Source organism: Gymnogyps californianus, chromosome 3 (assembly GCF_018139145.2).
Source record: "Gymnogyps californianus isolate 813 chromosome 3, ASM1813914v2, whole genome shotgun sequence".
Classification (NCBI taxonomy): domain Eukaryota; kingdom Metazoa; phylum Chordata; class Aves; order Accipitriformes; family Cathartidae; genus Gymnogyps; species Gymnogyps californianus.
In genome coordinates, this window is record NC_059473.1 from 77,289,107 (window position 1) to 77,308,044 (window position 18,938).

At 45.2% G+C, this 18,938-nt stretch overlaps 1 protein-coding gene across 2 annotated transcripts in view; it reads right to left on the minus strand.

The window, feature by feature from the left end:
- FOXO3 (forkhead box O3) overlaps window positions 1–18,938 on the minus strand; it is a 109,418-nt gene that overhangs the window by 25,804 nt on the left and 64,676 nt on the right. For both annotated transcript variants that reach the window (XM_050894474.1, XM_050894475.1), the window contains exon 2: window positions 5,454–6,888. In XM_050894474.1, coding sequence (XP_050750431.1) covers window positions 5,488–6,888 — 1,401 coding nt within the window. In that variant the 3' untranslated portion in view covers window positions 5,454–5,487. The remainder of the gene's footprint in view (window positions 1–5,453; window positions 6,889–18,938) is intronic.

An 18,938-nucleotide genomic window follows, 5' to 3' on the forward strand; every position in this document is an offset into this window, starting at 1 on the left:
ACTTCTTCAAGAAAATATGTTTTTAGGGGGGCTATTTAAAAGTCTGGCTCAAAAGAAGGAAAGAAAAAAGAAAAACCACCTGTAACCATCCCAGCTATCAGGCAACAGCACGTCTGGGGACCAACACTGATCTGCAACTCTAAACAATCATTACGGCTCATTCACATGAAAAAGATGATTTGTGAAGACTCATTCTGTAATAAAACCTGCGTGCTGCCGATTCAGGGAGAAAGCACTGGGGAGACTAGTTGATGCGGGCTGTTCTAAAAATATCAGTTTGTGCTGTCATCTGGTGAGAGTATGTCATCCCGTAATCTTGGCATCTGCAGGGACAGCAAGTTTCTGCCTAATTATTGCTGCTGAATCACATGACAAAGCATGAGGTACTAAAAAATATCTCTATATAAAACACCAACAGAAGAACACCCAAACCACAGGATCAGACCACTGTCCTGGCTTCAGCTGCTGTACATTCACAACACAAGCCTAGGGAGGCAATCCTGGTTTTTACAGATCTTTTTCCTGGGTTAATAAAACCCCAAAACATAAACCCAGATTAAAAAAACACCCAAACCAAAAAGCCCTATTCCCAGAAGAAGTGAGCGATTCATTGTGTTTGTGTGTCAGCTCCTGCTGCCTTCACACAGCAAAAGCCACAGCATCCCTGCAAGCGCAGGACTGGCCCCTGCATGCAAGGGGCTTCGAGGGGCACTGTGGCCAGTGGGACCGCACGGGGGGTAGCCCCAGCGGGCTTTGCCCAGCTTTCTTCTCTCCTCCTCCCCAGCAGCCACGAGCGCCGAGCCTGCTCGGGGCAGGCCCTCCTTGGAGTTAATGGGATCCCTGTTCCCAGCGAAATACGTTTTCTACATAGGTATTTTTGTTCAAAGACTAAACTTGGCGCGCGCGATGTTTAGCTAGTCACAAAACCACCTTTCAAAACTTGGGCTGGCTGAAACAACACTTAGATGTTAGAAGTGTGCCACCGCCTTAACCACTAACCTGTTAGAAATGGAGCAGAAGAATTTGCTGCTCCTGAATTTCCTTTAGATTTTTTAAAGGCAGCCAGCCCCATCTTGGCTCCCTGTAAGAAACCTCCAGCCCTAAGACCTCATTTTTGAAAATAAGAGAGAAGGAAGTGCAGCTATGGTCCTGAGGCTATCAGCATCCTGAGGCAAGAAGAGGTCCACCGATTCTGGTTTCCACATTTCAGCTTTAATGAGCAGAAAACAAGGTTTCTGGTAAAGAATAAAAATCATCTTCCTCGTGGCATATTGTCCAGAGGTCTCTGATTTGAAACTCCATCCAAATGGAGATCTTTTCACTATCTACTTCAACATTTAAGATGGTGTTGTAGTGAACAGTAAGTGATACTCAGGCCTATGCATTCGTCTTTGGTATGAATTTCACCCAGAAACAGGTTGAACACCAATTAACAAATCAGCAAGTAGTCCAAACTGATACGGACTAATGAAATACCAAGAGGCATTCTGTTACATTTCCTAGGATTTTGCTTTATCAGAGATGTTAATCATCAAATTGTGCGAACGTTACAGGACATTGCTATTAGTAGCTTGTGCACTCTACTGCTACAGTAAGATGATGTGGGACCTGGATGATGCTAGGGCAAAATGAGTGACTTCAACTGATCTGTGAAGTATTTTACTTGTAATTTTCAAACAAGTCAACGTGACTCCAGCACAGCTCTGTTAAAGAGCCCACAGGCATCCTGCTAAAGGGCACACTGAAATCTCTCTCAGAAGATGCAGCCAGATGAGTTTTTCAGATGGTGAAACCAGCTCAAGAAGTTCCTGCCCTGCTTGCGCTGAGCCGTCCTCCACCCCCTGCCCAAGCCCTGCCAGCATGGCTGCCTGCGCGGTGCCGTTGTAAACTGGATCACTGAAACAATCGAGGTAAAAACAACTTCTTGGATGGGTTTTGATGCTGGAGGAAATATTTGCCCAAGCGGTAGCTGATCACCGGCTCCTGACCTTCCAGGCAGCAGTAAATGTCCCGAATAGTCTCCCCTGCCAGTCTGTCTGTTTGGGACTACTCTTTGGTGAATGCCAAGTCCTTTGGGACTTGCTGGGTGAGAAGGACCACGGAGCAAAGTGCAGAGTTGTGGGAACCGCAGGCTGAGAGATGACCCATTAATTTCAAAATAAAAGGTATTCTAGAGACAGGCGACAGAATAGCGACATCTTTATTTACTGATAAACAAGCTGAAAAACCAAGGTGATGATTATCTGAGTGGGCGGAGGGCATATCCAGTGCTCTTGGGAAGGAGGCAGAGATAGAGGAACAGAGGCTCCAGCCAGCTTAAGAGGGGAAAATTATGGCTGAGTGAATAAAGCAAGAAAAAAGCATATTGATTTTCTCCTTTCCTTCTTGTAAGAGAAAAAAACCAAAACAAACCCAAATTCATTTATACGCCTCAATGAGGGCCCTCTGAAAGGCTGGGCATGGCCAGCCTCATGGGCACAGGGCCAGCACGGTGGGACCAGGCAAGGCTCTCTACAGAGACTGTGTACAGGCTTATGTGCAGCAAACATGCACAGCCACTAAACCCGCAACGGTGGCGTCTCCTGCACGGGTTTTTTACTTCCCCTATGAAGAAATTGTAGCTGATTTTCTTCCAAAATAAATCCCTCTCTATACCTAGAGTATGTATAAAATAAATACCTATGTATTTGGACTCTTTCTTTTCTTCCCGAAAACTGACTCCAATGTTTCTCTTATTTTTCATAGAAAACACAGCACTCACTATTCCCAGGTATGCCAATAATCCATTGTAACTGCTTCTGCCTGCCTGCAAAACACACCTGGCTGCCCTGGTGAAACGGATTTAGCATGAGCAAGCGCCAGGCTGTTCTGCTGAAAGCATTTCCCAGTTTTCAAGCCTGTAAAGATTCATTATTGGGGTCACGAACACTGCCCAGAGATTTTAATTTGGGGTTCCTATTGCTACAGCGAAGCGGAGAAGTAACCGAGAAACCAGTTCAGAATGATTGCATCCAATGACACGCGAGGCGCCCCTATCAAAATACGAGATGCTCATAGGGAGGCAAACTCTCAAACAGCGCTGTTTAACAGACGAGGAAGGGTGCATGATGAACCAGCTCAGCAGAAATCATCTGTGCTTGCACCCGATACTGGAGACACCCCACAGCAGCCAGTCCGCTTGTCAGAGAGAGGAAAAGGGGCTTCCACAGATGACTGGATGGTAATCCGCCAAGGAGAGCTGCCTCGTTAATGAATCTGTCCTCTGCAATGAGACTCTGCTCACACAGATGTGTCAGTTCCTTTATTCGGAGGGAGCAGCCTGAAAAAGATCACGGTGGCTACGCTTTCAGTGAATGGCACAGGCCGGGGTGAAGAGGCAGCGGCGAGCATCGGTGAGGAGGTGGCTTGGTGTGCCTCCTCCGCGCTGCCTAGGCAGGTCTCCCCGCAGGCGGCTTCTACCTATACACAGCAAACGAAGCTACGAAAGCAGGAGACTGCCCTATTTGCCTGTGTCAAGCAAAGCTGTCAATAACATCTATTTTTTAGGCCCCATTTGGCAGATTGTACTGTTGGATGTTTCACAGTGATAAAGTTCCTACAGCCTTTTTTTTTTTTTTTTTTTACCTCATGCAAAAAGGGTTTTTAAATCCAAACAGCTCATGCACCTGGAGGAAGAGAGAACTGGTCAGCAAGTGTGACCTTCTGCAAATTTTTGCTTCCTGGTTCATGAGTCAATTCTTTTTTTTCCCCCTTTCCTTTCTTAAATTCTCCAGCACTAGAACTGACAGAAAAACAGAATTCATCTGTGGCCCTGGCCTTGCCAAGCTGCCATCTCATGCAGGGTCAGCGGGACATGGTGTCCTCTACAGCCCACCTCCGCAGCCCATCTCCTGGCTGTGCACTGCAACGCTCTTGCTTTGAGCAAGAACATGTGAAAGAACCAGAGGAAATCCTCCCACCGACAGAGAAAGGACTGTGCAAGCCAACCGCCCCACCGGAGCAAGGCAGCTTTGCAGAACGACTGAAAGGAGGACTCCTGTGCAGTCTTGTTCTCCCTCACAGACAGCAGATCACAGCACACGTCTCCTGCGGTACGCCATACACACAGGAAAACATTCACGAGGTTCACCACTGCTGCTCACCTACCGCAAAGCTTGCCCTTGAACATCTAACTGTGAAACAGAGAATGAAAACTCAATTAAAGATGAAAGGGGCAAATTATGCACCATAAAGTCAAAAGACACTGACTCCTTCTTTCCATCCTTCATCTAGAAAATAAAAAAGTTGGAAGTAAGCTGCAAACTGAATGAATGCCTCGTTCAACCTCACCACTGGGATATTCTACATGCTATTCTGAAGTTAATAGAACACTCTCAATAATTTATAGCTAACCTTTTATCCTACTATATTTTGAAATCTACTCCCTTATACTAATAAATAAACAAAGGAGAAAGGGCACTTTGTGTGGCACATACCCTATGAGTCAGTGAGTATGTACGTGCGAGCAGGCAGAGGTATGGGCAGGAGCCTGCAGAATCACAAAAGGATGACAGAAACAATGTTTGCAAGTTCAAATTCCCCCAGCTGTGGAAAAGGAGCAATGGAAAAAAACACATCAATCTGGAAAAAATTAATCTGAAGAGGCTAACATGTGAAAAGCACCTATGTCAGAACCCAAGCCTACAGATATTCTCTTGGTGGAATCCAAAAGAAAATGATACCCACCCCAGTCCTGGGGGGGACCAACAATTTTTGCATATTTAAAACATTAAAGCCAGGACATTCCTGGGACCAGGATCCCACCTTTGCTATTTCAATATATAATTCCTCCATTTGCTACATTTTTTTTGCCAAGAAATACAATTTAAAAAAAAAAAACACCAAACAACTTTGCTAGCATTGCTGTACCACAGCAGCAGTACAGCTCTAATTCGGTCCAGACCTGTCCCACACACCCGATCCTCAGTGTATGCACTGATCTTGCAAAGACGCTCTTCCTTCTTCCCTGCAGTAACATTGCTCCACTGACTGCAAAGCCCATTGCCCCATCCCCATGTAACATAGCTTGGCTACATGCGGCATCGGCTGCAGAGAAGAATCCGTCTGTTGCGACTTCAAAGAAGACGAGTTGGAGCTCTGTGATTCCCAAAACCCACAAATATTCCACCTTGGTTTGCCTGATTTGTCATTAACATTTCTCATGCCTAAATTAAGAAGGACGCAAAGCATCAGATGCGTGCTGACAGTGTTGCAGCCGAACAGCTTTTATAGCTTAGCCTCGTTTCCCTCCACACCTCCAAATGTTTCTTGGTTGTGCCTGTTGCATACCAACACATAGCAAGCCATCACAAGCCAAATTAATATTATTAGTGTGCACTAACTATTAAGGGTTTGGTGAAAACTCCAATAAAACTAAGGAACCAATTATTTTACCACATCTATGGGGCACTGACCTGTTTGCCCATTTTCCCTGTTCTCAAAGGTCCTTCAGCCTGGTACCCAACTCTGTGATGAAGCCTGTTTAGCACCAGTGAAGTTCCCCACATTCAGACTGACAACATTCTGAGCTGAGATGAGGGAATCAAAGTTAAAATCCAGCCCATCTGCATCCATGAGTTCACTGCGGATAATGGACTCCATGTCACACTCCAGGCTCCCATTGAAAATATCCAGGTCCAAGTCACTTGGGAATTTCTCGTGTCCCATGACCGGGAGGTTCACGCTAGAGGAGTACAAAGAGGAGCCTGAGAGCGGGTCAGAAAGTGTTTGCATAGACTGATTGACAGGTGACTGCTGATGTTTGGTGGATCCCAAGCTGTTCGAGTCACTCAAGCCTATGTTACTGATGGAATTGGACAAGGCACGGCTGCCACTAAGAGAGGAGTTGTGGGACTGGTGCTGGTGATGGGGCAGGCTCTGATTGACCAGACCGCCCTGGCTGGACTGCGCGGCAAACGACATCATGGGGTCATTGCGGAGCATTATATTCCTGCGGGAATTCTGGGCGGACACAGCTGTGCTGGCTTGTGACATGAGTGGGTCTGACTGTGTCATCATGACATCGCTGTGACTAAGTGCATCAGAGGCGAGGAGATCTTGCAGCGTCTGGTTGTTGTAATGAGAAATGGAAGAGAAGGTGGCCTGCTTGTTCTCCTGAATGGTCTGCATGGGCGACTGGCGGAGGGAATTCAGGGACGACGGCCCGAACACGGCGTTGTTGAAACTACTTGATGGGGAACCCAGCCCTGAACCTTTGGAACCATAAGGAAAACTGGAGCTTCTCTGCATTATCCCTCCTGTGGGCGACTGCTGGGAGGGAGGGAGTGTTATATTGTCCAAGAGATCATCCATGAGGTTATCTGTCAGTCCATCGTTCAAATTCATTGTCCCAGCCATATCAGTCAACCTAGGCAACTCCACAGTACATGGTTTGTTTACCGATGGGGACAAGCTCGATGGACTACTGTACAGCATGGGAGAAAGCGGAGCATCGTCATCTTGAACATCATCTAGTTCGGTGCTTGCCAAAATCGGTGACAAGCGGCCACTGATCGTACTGGCGTTTGAATTTGTGCGGGAGCGAAAATCCGTCCATGCATCCAGCTCATCACTGCTGCGGGAGGTGGGACTCCCTGGCCACTTGGAGAGCTGAGAAGGGCTGTCCTCGCTCGTCTCCTGGGCGGTCTGCAGGGCTGCCTTTTTCTTAGCCGCTCGCCCTCTGCTCTTCGTGTACTTGTTGCTGTTGTCCATCGACACAGCGCGTCTCCGGGGTGCCTTGCCGCCTTTTCCACCATCTGGATTGATCATCCACCAAGAGCTTTTCCCGGTGCCTTCATTCTGCACCCTGACAAATCGGCTGTGGAGTGACAAGTTGTGCCGGATCGAATTCTGCAGGGAAGGAACAAAACAAAACGTCAAGACCAGCACCCCACTTCTTTTACTACCCAAATCTCAATCATTAAACCAACATCACATGAAAACAGCAACATGATTTAAAAACATTGGGCCCTCCTGGACATTACCACAGGTTTCTCGGGTGGTGGGTACGGGAGGGCTGGAGTGTGACTGCAGCATGCCAGCATGCTGCTATAAAGCAAGCCCTGGGCTTGCACTAGCTGTGCATTTCTGGTGCCCATCTCTACACCCCCAAAAGCTGCATCCTAAGGAAAGGAGTGTGACACAGCTCTATTCCTGCTAGCAAGGAGCTAGATGTTTCTCCCTTACTCTTGACTCAGGACAAATCTCTATACTATCTGCAATCTTGTCATCAATTCCTTGAAATAAAAACTGCAAAGGCACTGCAAAAATCTGACTGGAGGGGTAGTCACACTCATTGCAGCCTCTGCAAATGTCTTTTTAATTCTTCATGGGCATGTGTGTTGTGTATTTGTTATAATAACTCTTGAGAAAACTGCAAGTGCTGTTGCTCCTCTCCCACAGGCACTGTGCATGACTAAGCTGTACTTTCTCTCTTGATTAGAGGCACCAGAATTACGCCTGTACTGCAGTAGCTTGGCCAGCTGTCCCCTTGCTGTAGTATCCTCACAGTCTTCAAAACATGATGTGACACAGTACGCAACAATATCCCTGCCCCCATAAGCTGCTAGATAGGGAGTTGTATAAAGCTGCTGTACACAGTCGGGTACCCCGTGCTGTACAGGACGTTCCAAAATATAGTACTTTCAGGGGAGCCCGTGCACTGTCTGCTCTTGCATACTACCCGCCTGCACCAGTCAGCAACATCTACCGTGCAAAACCACATTGGCTCAAACCGATGATAATCACCTCTCATTGAGAAAGAGGCCGAGAAAACCAGCCCACGGTACCCCTAGTGAAATGACTCCAGATTTAAATCAAAATAACCAAGATGAAAATCCCACTCCACTCATCCTGCTGATCTTGGGCTTAAAATATTGCTCAAAGAAAGGACAAGCAAGTAGTATTTGTTAGTGTGAATGCTTCCAGGTTTGGGTTGGTTTTTTTTTCCCATGTGCAAGTCAAAAGATTTTTGGAGCTATCCCATATTCCTTTGACAAAACAGTTGTGCTATTCCTCCAGGTTAAAGATGATCAAGTTTAAAAAGTTGCACAAGTTCTTTTTTCTTAAATTTTGGCAATCACCAGGTATATCTATAAAGAGGATAAAATCACATTTGTTCTACCAGCGTGTTTCACAAAAACACAAAGTCAAGAGGACCATAGCATAATCAAATCATCCAGGATAAGTGTCCTTCATTTATGAAGCACTGAAGAAATTCCAGATTTAAATGGGCAAAGAATGAATCAATCAACAAATCAATCACAAGCATCTTGACATTTGCATCCTTAGGATAAATGGATGTTTGACATAAGTGAACTGGAGACACACTTGATGTATAAAGAAATACAGCCCAGCTTTTTTTTAAACAATTCTTTTCAGTATAAAATGCCTTTTTTTTCCGCTGTTAAGTGTTGTGGTTTTTGTCAGATCGTGAAATGGAAAACACGGCTGAAGTTCTTCTTGCACGCAGACAGCAGACGCGGTTGTGATTATCACTTAATGAAAAGAGAAATCATATGGACCACGGTTCAAAATAGCAACTGTTATGTTTTAAACAATTTGCACAAAACAGCAGACCAGACTTCGCGGACATACTCAAGAGAAGTTTGGGTCAGTGCCTCAGCTATAAACTTGTCCATTTCTAAGGGACTATCGTGCCATCAAAATATGGTGGATTGAGTTGCAGCATAATAGTTCTTCAGTCTAAGGAAGGAAGGAGCTTTTTATTATTTAACTGATGACATTTTAACTATATTTTGAGTCTGGCAACAGTCTGTTTCTAACTTCTAATAACTAGGCGCCACTGCTTACTTCCTCAAGTTTCTCCCAACTGGCTGGAGAACTGCTGGTTTTTTGAAAAATAACCTTTGTTGATATTCCAGCTTGCACTGCATCAATGCAGGTAGCTCTCACATTCATCCCCTGTGACTTTCATGGACAACCACTTGTGAAACATCTGCATGGGGATCTCTCCCTGCAAAGAGCCGACGGCAGGACAGAGACAACCAGAGCTAGACCACCATACCAAGCCAGGCTACAAGAGCCATACAAACCATGCTGTTCCCCACCTAAAAATCCTGGGTGTAAGAATACACAGCACCATGACTCTTGCTAATGAGAAAAATCTTAGGAAACACAGAAAAGAAACACCCAAGGTGGCATACGCAGCGTGCCACATAGCTTCAGATATAAAAATACTCAGCCAAAGTGCCAGCAGCTAACAGTTTTCAACCTATAGTATTCTCATAAAATGGCTTATTCCTGCTGGTCGTAGCCGTAGTATGAAACTATTTGGCCTAAAACGATGAAAAATCCTAAATGGTAAAATTGTGAGACTGAGGCACCTTTCAGGATGAGGGCTCCTGCATGTGTGTGCACATGTGTAATTTTCTTCTTATTATATCTTTTTGCTCAGTGTTGGTATTACACAAATAATAAAAGAATGTAATAACACTTTTGCGTTGAAAATTGGTGGTTATAAAAAATCCAAGCAGTTTGTTTTCCTTTACATTAAGCAATATGCCACTTATACTGCAGCTTCTGTTTTTCTTTACTTTTCTTCTGTAAGAAGAGTGTTTTCTTAAGCATAATTATGGGCCAATTTATTTTTGTGTACCCTATCTCCACCCTCTGTTCAAACACTGCCTTAAAACCCACTTCTTTCACGTAACCTCCCCCGCTAACCTCTTCAGCAACAGTATCTGAGTTTCTTGGTTTCTCCTTGTGTTGGATGCTCTGCCAAATCAAATGAGGGCTGGATCCTATTATCCTTTCACATGCAAGTTTTGCTGTAGAAGTCACCGGGATCGACAACTCACATCAATAAAGGCTGTTGCACTGTGCTACCAGGCTGCAATCTGGATGGAAATAACTGTATTTTCTACCTGGTTTCTAAGCTGTCAAAGAATGTTCCCATCTGCTTACAATACAGGAAAATATCATGGGACAATCTTTGCTCACAACCATGTGCATTAGTAATAGATGACCATGCGACAAACTGCAAAGGAGGTGGGGCAGCAAAGAAAATACGGTTTATCATTTGAACCCGCTGCTGATCAAATTAATGGGGATTTGTCTTTGACTTATGTGGGAGGCAGATTAGGCCATGATGATGGAAACAAAACACATTTTTCCATGCCAAAATGCAATGAGAAATTTTAAAAGATCTATAAAGGAACTTCCATCAATCTGTCCTGGAGACCATATGTAGATGGGACAGATGCTAGCCAGGCTGCAGACACCTTGGAAAGAGCTCAGATACTACCGATGGGTACAACATATGGACTGTACAAGAGCAGAGTAGAAAAGAAATACGATGAGCTCCTCCCTTTATTAGTGTTACTATTTATACCCATCTTGAAGAACGCTGTGCGCTCTGCTAAGAGCCAGAAGACTGAGGTTCCTGCAGATAAGATCAAGAGCACCCCGTACGGCATTGAGCCGAGCCCAGCTAGGTCCCGGTCCCCCGGGGAAGCAGTTCTGCAGAGAAGAATGACCGACCCTGGAGACGAGGAAGACCCAGGGCAGAGGAACACACGAGGCAGGTCAGATGTGGTGTGAGCAGAGGGTGGTACAGTGCCACAGGCAAGCAGCACTGCTACCCTACCTTGGCTTAGGCTGACAGCATCAGGAGAAGGGGTGCAACTGGGTGCCCACTAGTAGCCAGGACAGCAACACGAGGGGTGACAGCACCTTCCCCAAACTAGGGGCCACGCTCTCAGCTTTCATAAATGTCGATCCACTGCACTGCATTTTGTTCAGTTCATACTCCTCAAGGGAACCAGCCACATTTTGCTCGCAAAAAAAAAAAAGAAATCGGCTACCATGTCCTAATTACACGTGTCTCTCTTGATATTTTGATAAGACTGCAAATGGGTAAGGTCCCAGAAAGGACACTCAAACATTTCCAAAGTGCCGTATACCTCATTTGATACGAACAACTGAATGAGTCTCCCAGGGAGGCTGGGACTGCACGTTATTTCAACACTCAGCCCCAGTCAGGCAACAGCAGCAAATGCTTGAGCCTTTAAAATGGAGAATATTCCCCCTCCCTGTGCCTGTTTCGGCCTCTTCCAAGCCGTGTTTACCTTGTGGAGCCCGTCCATTAACTCAGACACCAGCTGCAAGTGCTTCCACTGCAGTACAGAGTCTTTTTTGTCTGGAAGCAACATGTGGTATCAATTTATCATCCTCAACAACGCAACAAGGAATCCACTCACTTTAAAAATAAAAAGAGAGTTGTGTAACTTAACTCTTAAAAGCCCTTGCTTTAAAAAAAAAAAAAAAAAAAGCCTAAAGATTAGCAAGATGAGGTGCAGCTGGTGGCTGCCGAGTCCAAGTTACACACTGGTCTGTTTTTATTTCAGTGTTTTGTAGTGAGTGGATAACTCGTTATTTCAGATACAGGCTCCTAAACCGTAAAGTTACGGCTACAAATCAAAAGCAGTTGTTTATTTTAACAAGTGGCATACTAGGACATGATGGGAGAAAAACAAACGCTATCTGAAGACCCATAAATGCTGCTAATGCTCACTTGGGAGAATTCCATTTTATTTTATACTGTATTAACATATTTAATGTTCTAACTTCACCATATGAAGTTGTGTGGTAGCCACACAGTAGAGAAAGGCATCAGATCTAATACCACTGAAAAGAAGCCATGAAAATAACTCCAGCTTATGAGCCTCCAGCTGACTGGAGGGAGCCCCGCTTCTCCATGACTCTGCTTGCTCACTTGAATTTCAGTTTTCAGCCTATGTCACCTTGCTCAAAACACTGTAGCACAAAATCTCCTTTGGGATGAACACCCCTACAGAGGGCCTCCACCAAAAATTACTTCTTTAAGAAAAGCAAAATGAAACAAACTACTTTATTTGCATTCAGTTGTTGCTGAAACAGGAGGCTGTGAATAATCCAACACGTTTTGCCCACCTGTCCAGACCACTGTCTGTGCTTTCTCATGAAGTAACTCAAAATTTGCTTCGACTACCAGTTTTACATTTTGTTTGCTTTAAATTCCCCAATGAGATTCAATTGCAAGTAAACAAGAAAACAGATACAGTGACTCCAAAATTAGGAATAATTAAAGGTGCCAATAGTGTCCATGTATGTAGGAATTTCTGGTGAAAGGGATTTGCGAGTCTAGGCAAGGAGATGTTTAGGAAGTACTAATCTGTTGGTTCCATACAGTCATTTTCTGCCTAGCTCTGTAAAGCTGCAGTGCTGCTCTTCTCAAGGAACTCTGAAATCCCCAACCCAGAGAGGACTCAGAATTTCTCCCTTTTTCCCATGAGTTTTTGCAAACCAGAAAAAAATATATAATTTAATAAAGTAGTGAGGCTGCTCTGGAGATGCAGAAAAAGCAAGAACTAAAACATAAGGAAAGTCTTCCTCCCACAATATCTATCCAGCCACGTTGTACCGATATACATCTTTTTCCATAAAAAAATGAATATTATGTATTCCAGATTGTTATATTTTCCCTAAATTATGGAAGTTGCAGGGGAAAAAAAAGCATTAAGCAAATTACACACAGAAAAAGAAATCTTTCCTGACACCCAAATGTTTTCGATGCTCGATGTTTGGTATCATCTGCAAGTTCCTAAGGCAGCTCCTGCAAATCCCACCCGATGTTCAGCAGAAGCAGGCGGCGAGAGCGCATCAGGGTCCCGCAGGGTACATCCCTTCGCACCCGCCTGGCAAAGGCCACTATCCTCACAGCCCTGGAAAGGATCAGTGGGATGACACAAGCTCAGCGCTACCAAAGCACACCCTCCTGCAGGAAAAAAAAACCAAACCCACAGATTTAGGGGGAGAAAGTCAGCTCAGCATCTGAAGGGTGGCCCTGTGGACTCCCCTCCTCATCCTCTCTTCAAAGGAGTATTTCTGACCTCAGTGGTAGGGGAACGGGTAGAAGAGGCCCCCGCTGTAATTAGCTCTCTGCCTGAGTCTCTGCCCATCGTCCCCCACCCCTAGGAAGAGCAGAAAGCCTTGAGGGATATTAAAGCTCCTTGGGAGGACATTAAGTCCAGCAAAGATTTATCCTCCAAAATGTGCTGGCTCAGATAGGAGAGCAGTACGCGGATCTGCCTCTGTCCCACACGCAAGGCGCCGCGCCAAATTACGACAGGAGAAGGTGATTAGCGCAGGGAAAACAAACCCTCCCTAACGACGTGTGCCTCGCTCCCCGCCGCCCCAGCTGCTCCTTGCCACAAGGGCAGGCAGCGAGCGACATGCCGACCACCAAGGAGGTTTATGCTCTCCCTTTTGAAAAGAAACGCATCTCAACGCATGGAGCTATGGGAACCGAGTCACAACTTAATGAAAAGTTTTTCCTAAAAAAAAAAAAAAAAATTAATTCTAGCTAAAACAACTGCTGCCTCACTCTTTGCAAACAGTGATATTGCAAATCGCTATGCTGACGTAAATAAAACTCAGCTGAAAATATACACTGCCTGGAAATTGTCTCAGAGCATCACGCTTCCAGTTAGCAGAAAAATCTCCAGTTATTTTACAGTCAGACGTCCTCTGACCACAGGAGGACTCTAATAAATAACATTTGTTTTGCTGTGAGTAGAGCATGCCAGTTGTCATTTATTTTTTTCCACTGGGTGTTGGGAGACAGGAAGCAGAGAGCGAGGAAAATGCTGATACTTCAACTAATGCAGCTGTGGAGCAAGAACAAGGTCAGGCTCTCCAGCAACTCCTCCCGGCGTCAGGAGCCATGCACCCCGGCACCCTTTGCTATAGGAAGCCCCCTAAAAAATAAAGCGTTAGCCTCTGCATGCTATGCCAACACTTTTCCACGTTAAAACGGGATTTGGGAACCAGTAGGCAGACATCGTCATCGGGAGGTTGCTTAAGGCACCCTGTCAAGAGCCACCTTTTTCACTCCCTTCCACATGCTTTGTATCACGGCTGCCCAAAGTTCAGGAACACAATTAATTTCAATCAAAGGATTTAACTTAATTAAGAGTAGGAATTTACTTCAAGGCATTGCTCTTACAAGGTGCTGAATTCGTGAGAATCCCAAGGCACCTCAGCGCAGGCTTGACTGGGACACGAACACTGTCAGTGAGAGAACAGAAGATGTTGTCGTTTACTGAACTTAAACCCAAGGAGTTGCATACAAAAAAGGTGCAACGGATGCACATGGCTGGGTCTTTGCAGAGCCAGATCAAAACACTCCTAATTTCTGTTCAGGACTGGTGTCACCAGAAGACAACATCTTTAGTTTTTTTATTTTTTCTTAATGGGAAGCCCCAGCATTTAAAGCGTTTCCACTATAGGAACTCTGGAAATGACACCACGCTGTATTTGTGGAGCCCCTTCAGCACAGCATCGCTGCATTTCTCCTCCTCTGTGCCACGGAGCCCCAAGAGAAGCGCAGGCACACACTACTAATCAACCCGAATATTATACATAGAGTAACTCTCATAAAAATAGCTACCACTGTCAGCACAGCCCCAATCCGCCAGCTGCTGAAGCTACTGGAAGAGTCCTCACAAACATCAGTGGTCACCCAGTTAGACCTCAATGAAAACCATGCAATTTTACTGCGAGGCAGACTTTCACCCTGAAGGCTTTGGGTTTGTTTTGCTAGAAAGAAGAACTAGAAGGAAAAAAAAAAAAATTCCCTCTGTTTTTCGTTTCTTAGATGCAAAGATCCCAGCACAACCCTCATGCAGCGTTGTGAAAACCAGAGTGCTCAATTCTATTTTCGCTCATTCTCAGCATATGGCCGTTACTATACATCGACTATTTAGAAACACGTATGGGCGTTCTTTCATGCCTTTATAAATAAATGTGAGTGATGCTACTGCTTATAATAATTCACTAAAAATAGTAGCTTCCCATGGAAGATCACAAAAGCCTCTCGTTGCTGAATCACCTATTATAAGTCTTTATTTTCTGTTAATTTTTTGTGGTCATGTGTGGATTTTTTTAACGCTTCCTAAGCCTGTGAAATGCAACTAAATCAGCAATAACTTCCACCACACAGTGGCAGGGACAGAGTAAAATCCATGTGCATGAAGAAAGCCTTCCAGGGCTCCTGCCTTAAAGAAGTGCAAGGCTGCCTTGCATGTGGCTCTGTAAAGTGCTAGCTCTGAAATGATAGATTGTTAAATACCCGGGCTGGATTAATTGGAAGTGTTGAGCCGCGCACATTAAATTGCAAATCTGGTGACAGTTACGGCTGACATGTGACTGATGAGAGGAATAGATCTGATACGCTATCGCCTGACCGAGTTTGATCAGGCCTGAGCAAGCCCTTCAAAAGCTGGCACAGGCACCTGAGACCTTCTCACAAGAAAGCCTTCAAGCAACCTCCAAAACAGCCCCCGGCATTTCTGCTATGTAGACTAATCTGAAACAGGACCCCTCTCCTGTGCTATTTTAAGCAGATAATTAGTTTATTATTATTGAACCAGAAGATACTATCTGATTTTTTTTTTTTTTAAAAAGTGCATTTTAAAATATGATGTGCTTCAGTCGGCAGCTGACGTGGCAAAGGGAATGGTCCTGCTCCACGGATCTGAGCACCGGGGGAAGCTGGGGACGCACCGAAGCGTGACTCTCAGTGGGTCTGACCTGCTGGCTTTTAGAGGCAAAAAACCCTTGGGAGCCTTACGGGAAGGGCAGCCGGTGTGAGAACACACAACCGTGACTCCAGATATTCACCGAGTTACTGCAGTGCCAGTGTGGATGGGGTATGAATTAGGAGACGAGGGATGAGCGAACAGAACAACTTGAAAAACAGGTATCTCCTCCTTCATGACTTGGGACTGGGTAGTTATGGCACTACCAATAAATACCTGCGCACTCTTCAAAATGTAATGGCAGCTGTAAAATATTAATGCCTTTTCAAAGTAGAAAGTGATCAGTTTTCCTTTTGATGTATTCTGATGCGCATTCTGCTTTTGTCCTGAGAATAACATACGGGTCCTCCCTAGCCTCTCGGTTTCTTACGGTCTCCTACATTTTCCCTCTGTGTTGGGGAACATATTTTAAACACTGCATTTAGGAACATATTTGAAAAATCATACAGACTTGCTTTCTGTATACACAAACCAAGCTCGTGCTGTGCCAGATGACATGGGTGGACAAAAACATCCATCTCCTCATCGTTTTTACACGAACAGTAGCAAGGTGGGTTTACTTCAGGAGTTTTTCCCCAGCCCATCCTTTAATCTGACTTCCACGGGCACATTGCATCAGGACACTCAGCCCCAAAACCAGCCCTGCCCACAAACTCACCGCCGAGGCACGTGGCTTTAGTTTCCATGCTGTGATGCCCTGGCTGTAATCTCCAAGTTGACAGCATTTGACTTTTTTTTTTCCTATGGAGAAAAGCTTTTTTACAGCCCTGAAATTTAACTCTCCTTACCCAGCCTGGGCAGCTCCAGGTCAGACCTTGACATCCGAGCTAGCGACGCCGGCCCCCCTTGGCAGTCGTGGGGAGAAACGGGCACCTCAGCAAATGAGCCCACCAGCCCGTCTTCCCGTTTTCCTCTGCAAGTGCCTGACCCTCTCAGCTGGCAGAGGTGGATCTCACCCTTCGCGCAGGGAGGCTTGGGGGATGCGGCTCCTTTGGGACATCGTTCCCGTGGCTTCAGAGAGCTCGCCCTCACTCAGACCAAACTCTCCCTCTACCCCTCCAGATTCATCCCAGCCTCACCTAACCCCACTTACGAACCGTTTAAGTTTTCATCGAACCTCAACTCACTCAGATGACTTGCATGTTACTGGTTTTACTGGATTTTTTAAAATTTATTTTCTGTTCACTGCAGGGGTAAAATATACCTGAGGAGCTGACAAAAGGGAAGATGACACCTATTACGCTGCCAATGAATCAGCCCTTTGCTACAGCAAGCAGGACATTCCTGTTTCACATGCAACTGGCAGCAGCACCATCCCAGAAACCTCACAACACAGGTAAATGCACAGGTATGAAAGTCATCTTTTTGGTTGTTGGGTTGTTTTTTTTTTTTTTTAAGCCATTTACCTAATCCGAGAAACTAAGATCACTGTCATTGATACAGTCACAATCGCAAGTGCTAAACGTTGAGCCTAAAGCTAGGCTGTGTCAAAATGCTTCGGCACTTCCCGATGCTTTGTTACCGCCCCACCCCGACACTGGCGCCCAAATAGCAGAACGATGAGTGGAGGAACCCTTTTGTGTTCCCGGTTTGAACCTGTACACATGAGTAATCCCTCCTGAAGCCAACACTCAGGCCATGGTGGGGCCCTTGTGTTGCTCAGTACATAGACCGGGACATTTTTCAGAGGCAGCTGTGGAGCCACAGGGCGATGGGTTTCAGGACCTTGACTGTGCCAACAGCCAAGGTCGTCATCAGGTACTAGGACAAGAATTACCTACCCTGTAGGTTGCAGTCTGGCTGAGCTCCCATTGTGGGAAGGACTGCACAAGTAGAAGACACTTGCATCTGGAAGTTTACAGCCTCAACAGGCAGACAAAGAAGGCTTAATTCAATAAAGATGCTACAGAACATAAAATTGAGAGGCTTGCTTTGGTTTCATTTGCTAGCACAAACCAGCCTTGCCTTACCTGCCCTTCAGGACAAGCATCTAGGCAACCTCTCAGTACCCTGAGATGGTGTCACTTCACAGACACCATTGCCTGCTCTGGAAAATTTTAAGTATTGACTTGCTGAATCAAAATCTACACGTCTTGGGGTTGCAGTAGCTGTATGTACTCTGAGATGGCCCCACAATCCCTCCAGATAGGTGCTCTCTTACGGTGCTGGACAGATGGATGAATTTCTGCTTCTCAGAGAAACTGCTCCCAGACCCCAGGTGGGTTGGGTGGACACATGTCACATCCTGCTTTTAGGGGGAAAATGTTGAGTTATGTCAGTGGAACTACACTGCTTAAAATAAGTCCTTTTTCAACACCTACGTGTTCAAGACACAGGGCAAATTTTAAAGAACAATGCTAAGAACGATGGTGCCTTTGTACATCATCTTTTTTTTATGACACTGTTCACAGTATTCATGGCTCAAGAATGCAAGGCCTCCTAAGTATGCCAGGTATCATTTTCATAACAAAGGTACACAAGAAACAAGCACCTTCAAGTTGCAGCTGAACAGATGAGGGCAGAAAGAGCAAGCACTGGCAAATGCTTATGGGGATATTTTCCCTCCTTCTGGGAAAGGGAAGGGACCCACTACCAAGCACCCTGAGCGACATGTATGTGCATACATTATGACAGGTCTGCTAATAGTTTTGTAATATGAGCTGATACACAAAATATAAAATGGGCTAACACAAACTAGCTTTATGCTTTTTTTCCCCCCTTTTTTTTTTCTTTTTTCCTGTGATTAAAGTTTAGAGGAGATGGGATATCTAGAAACACAGAAATGAACCATGCTACTTTCTGGTTAAGATTAGCAAAATGGGGAATGAAAAAATTAAGGAGATGGAAGAGTCCACACTTGTCTCTAGTCAGACTTTGTTCAGAGCTGGTGGAAACTCATTCTGTTCATAGGATCTGACCATGTGTCCTGTTGCAAAGTGAGATTCTCACCTGCAAAGAGTTTTGCATGTATCTAAATGCATACCCTGTGAGCTGCTTCATGGACTTGAACAGGAATGCCCTCAATGTGTAGGGTTAGATATGCACCAGCCTTTGCCAGACTTTGCCTTGTTGACAAGGATAAACAAGAGGAGACACACAGAAATTTCCAATTTCATTCACAGGCAAGTTTCAAAGCTTGCAAAAGTTAATGAAAACCTTCTAGTAGTTTTGTATCAGGCTCTTTGTGAGGTGAAAATGCACCATATTAATTATTTTCAGCAGAAATGGGTCCTTGGTGCCATCCAATCACAGCTATAACCCCAGCAGCCCTTCGAAGCAGAGTGACAGCTCAGTCACTAA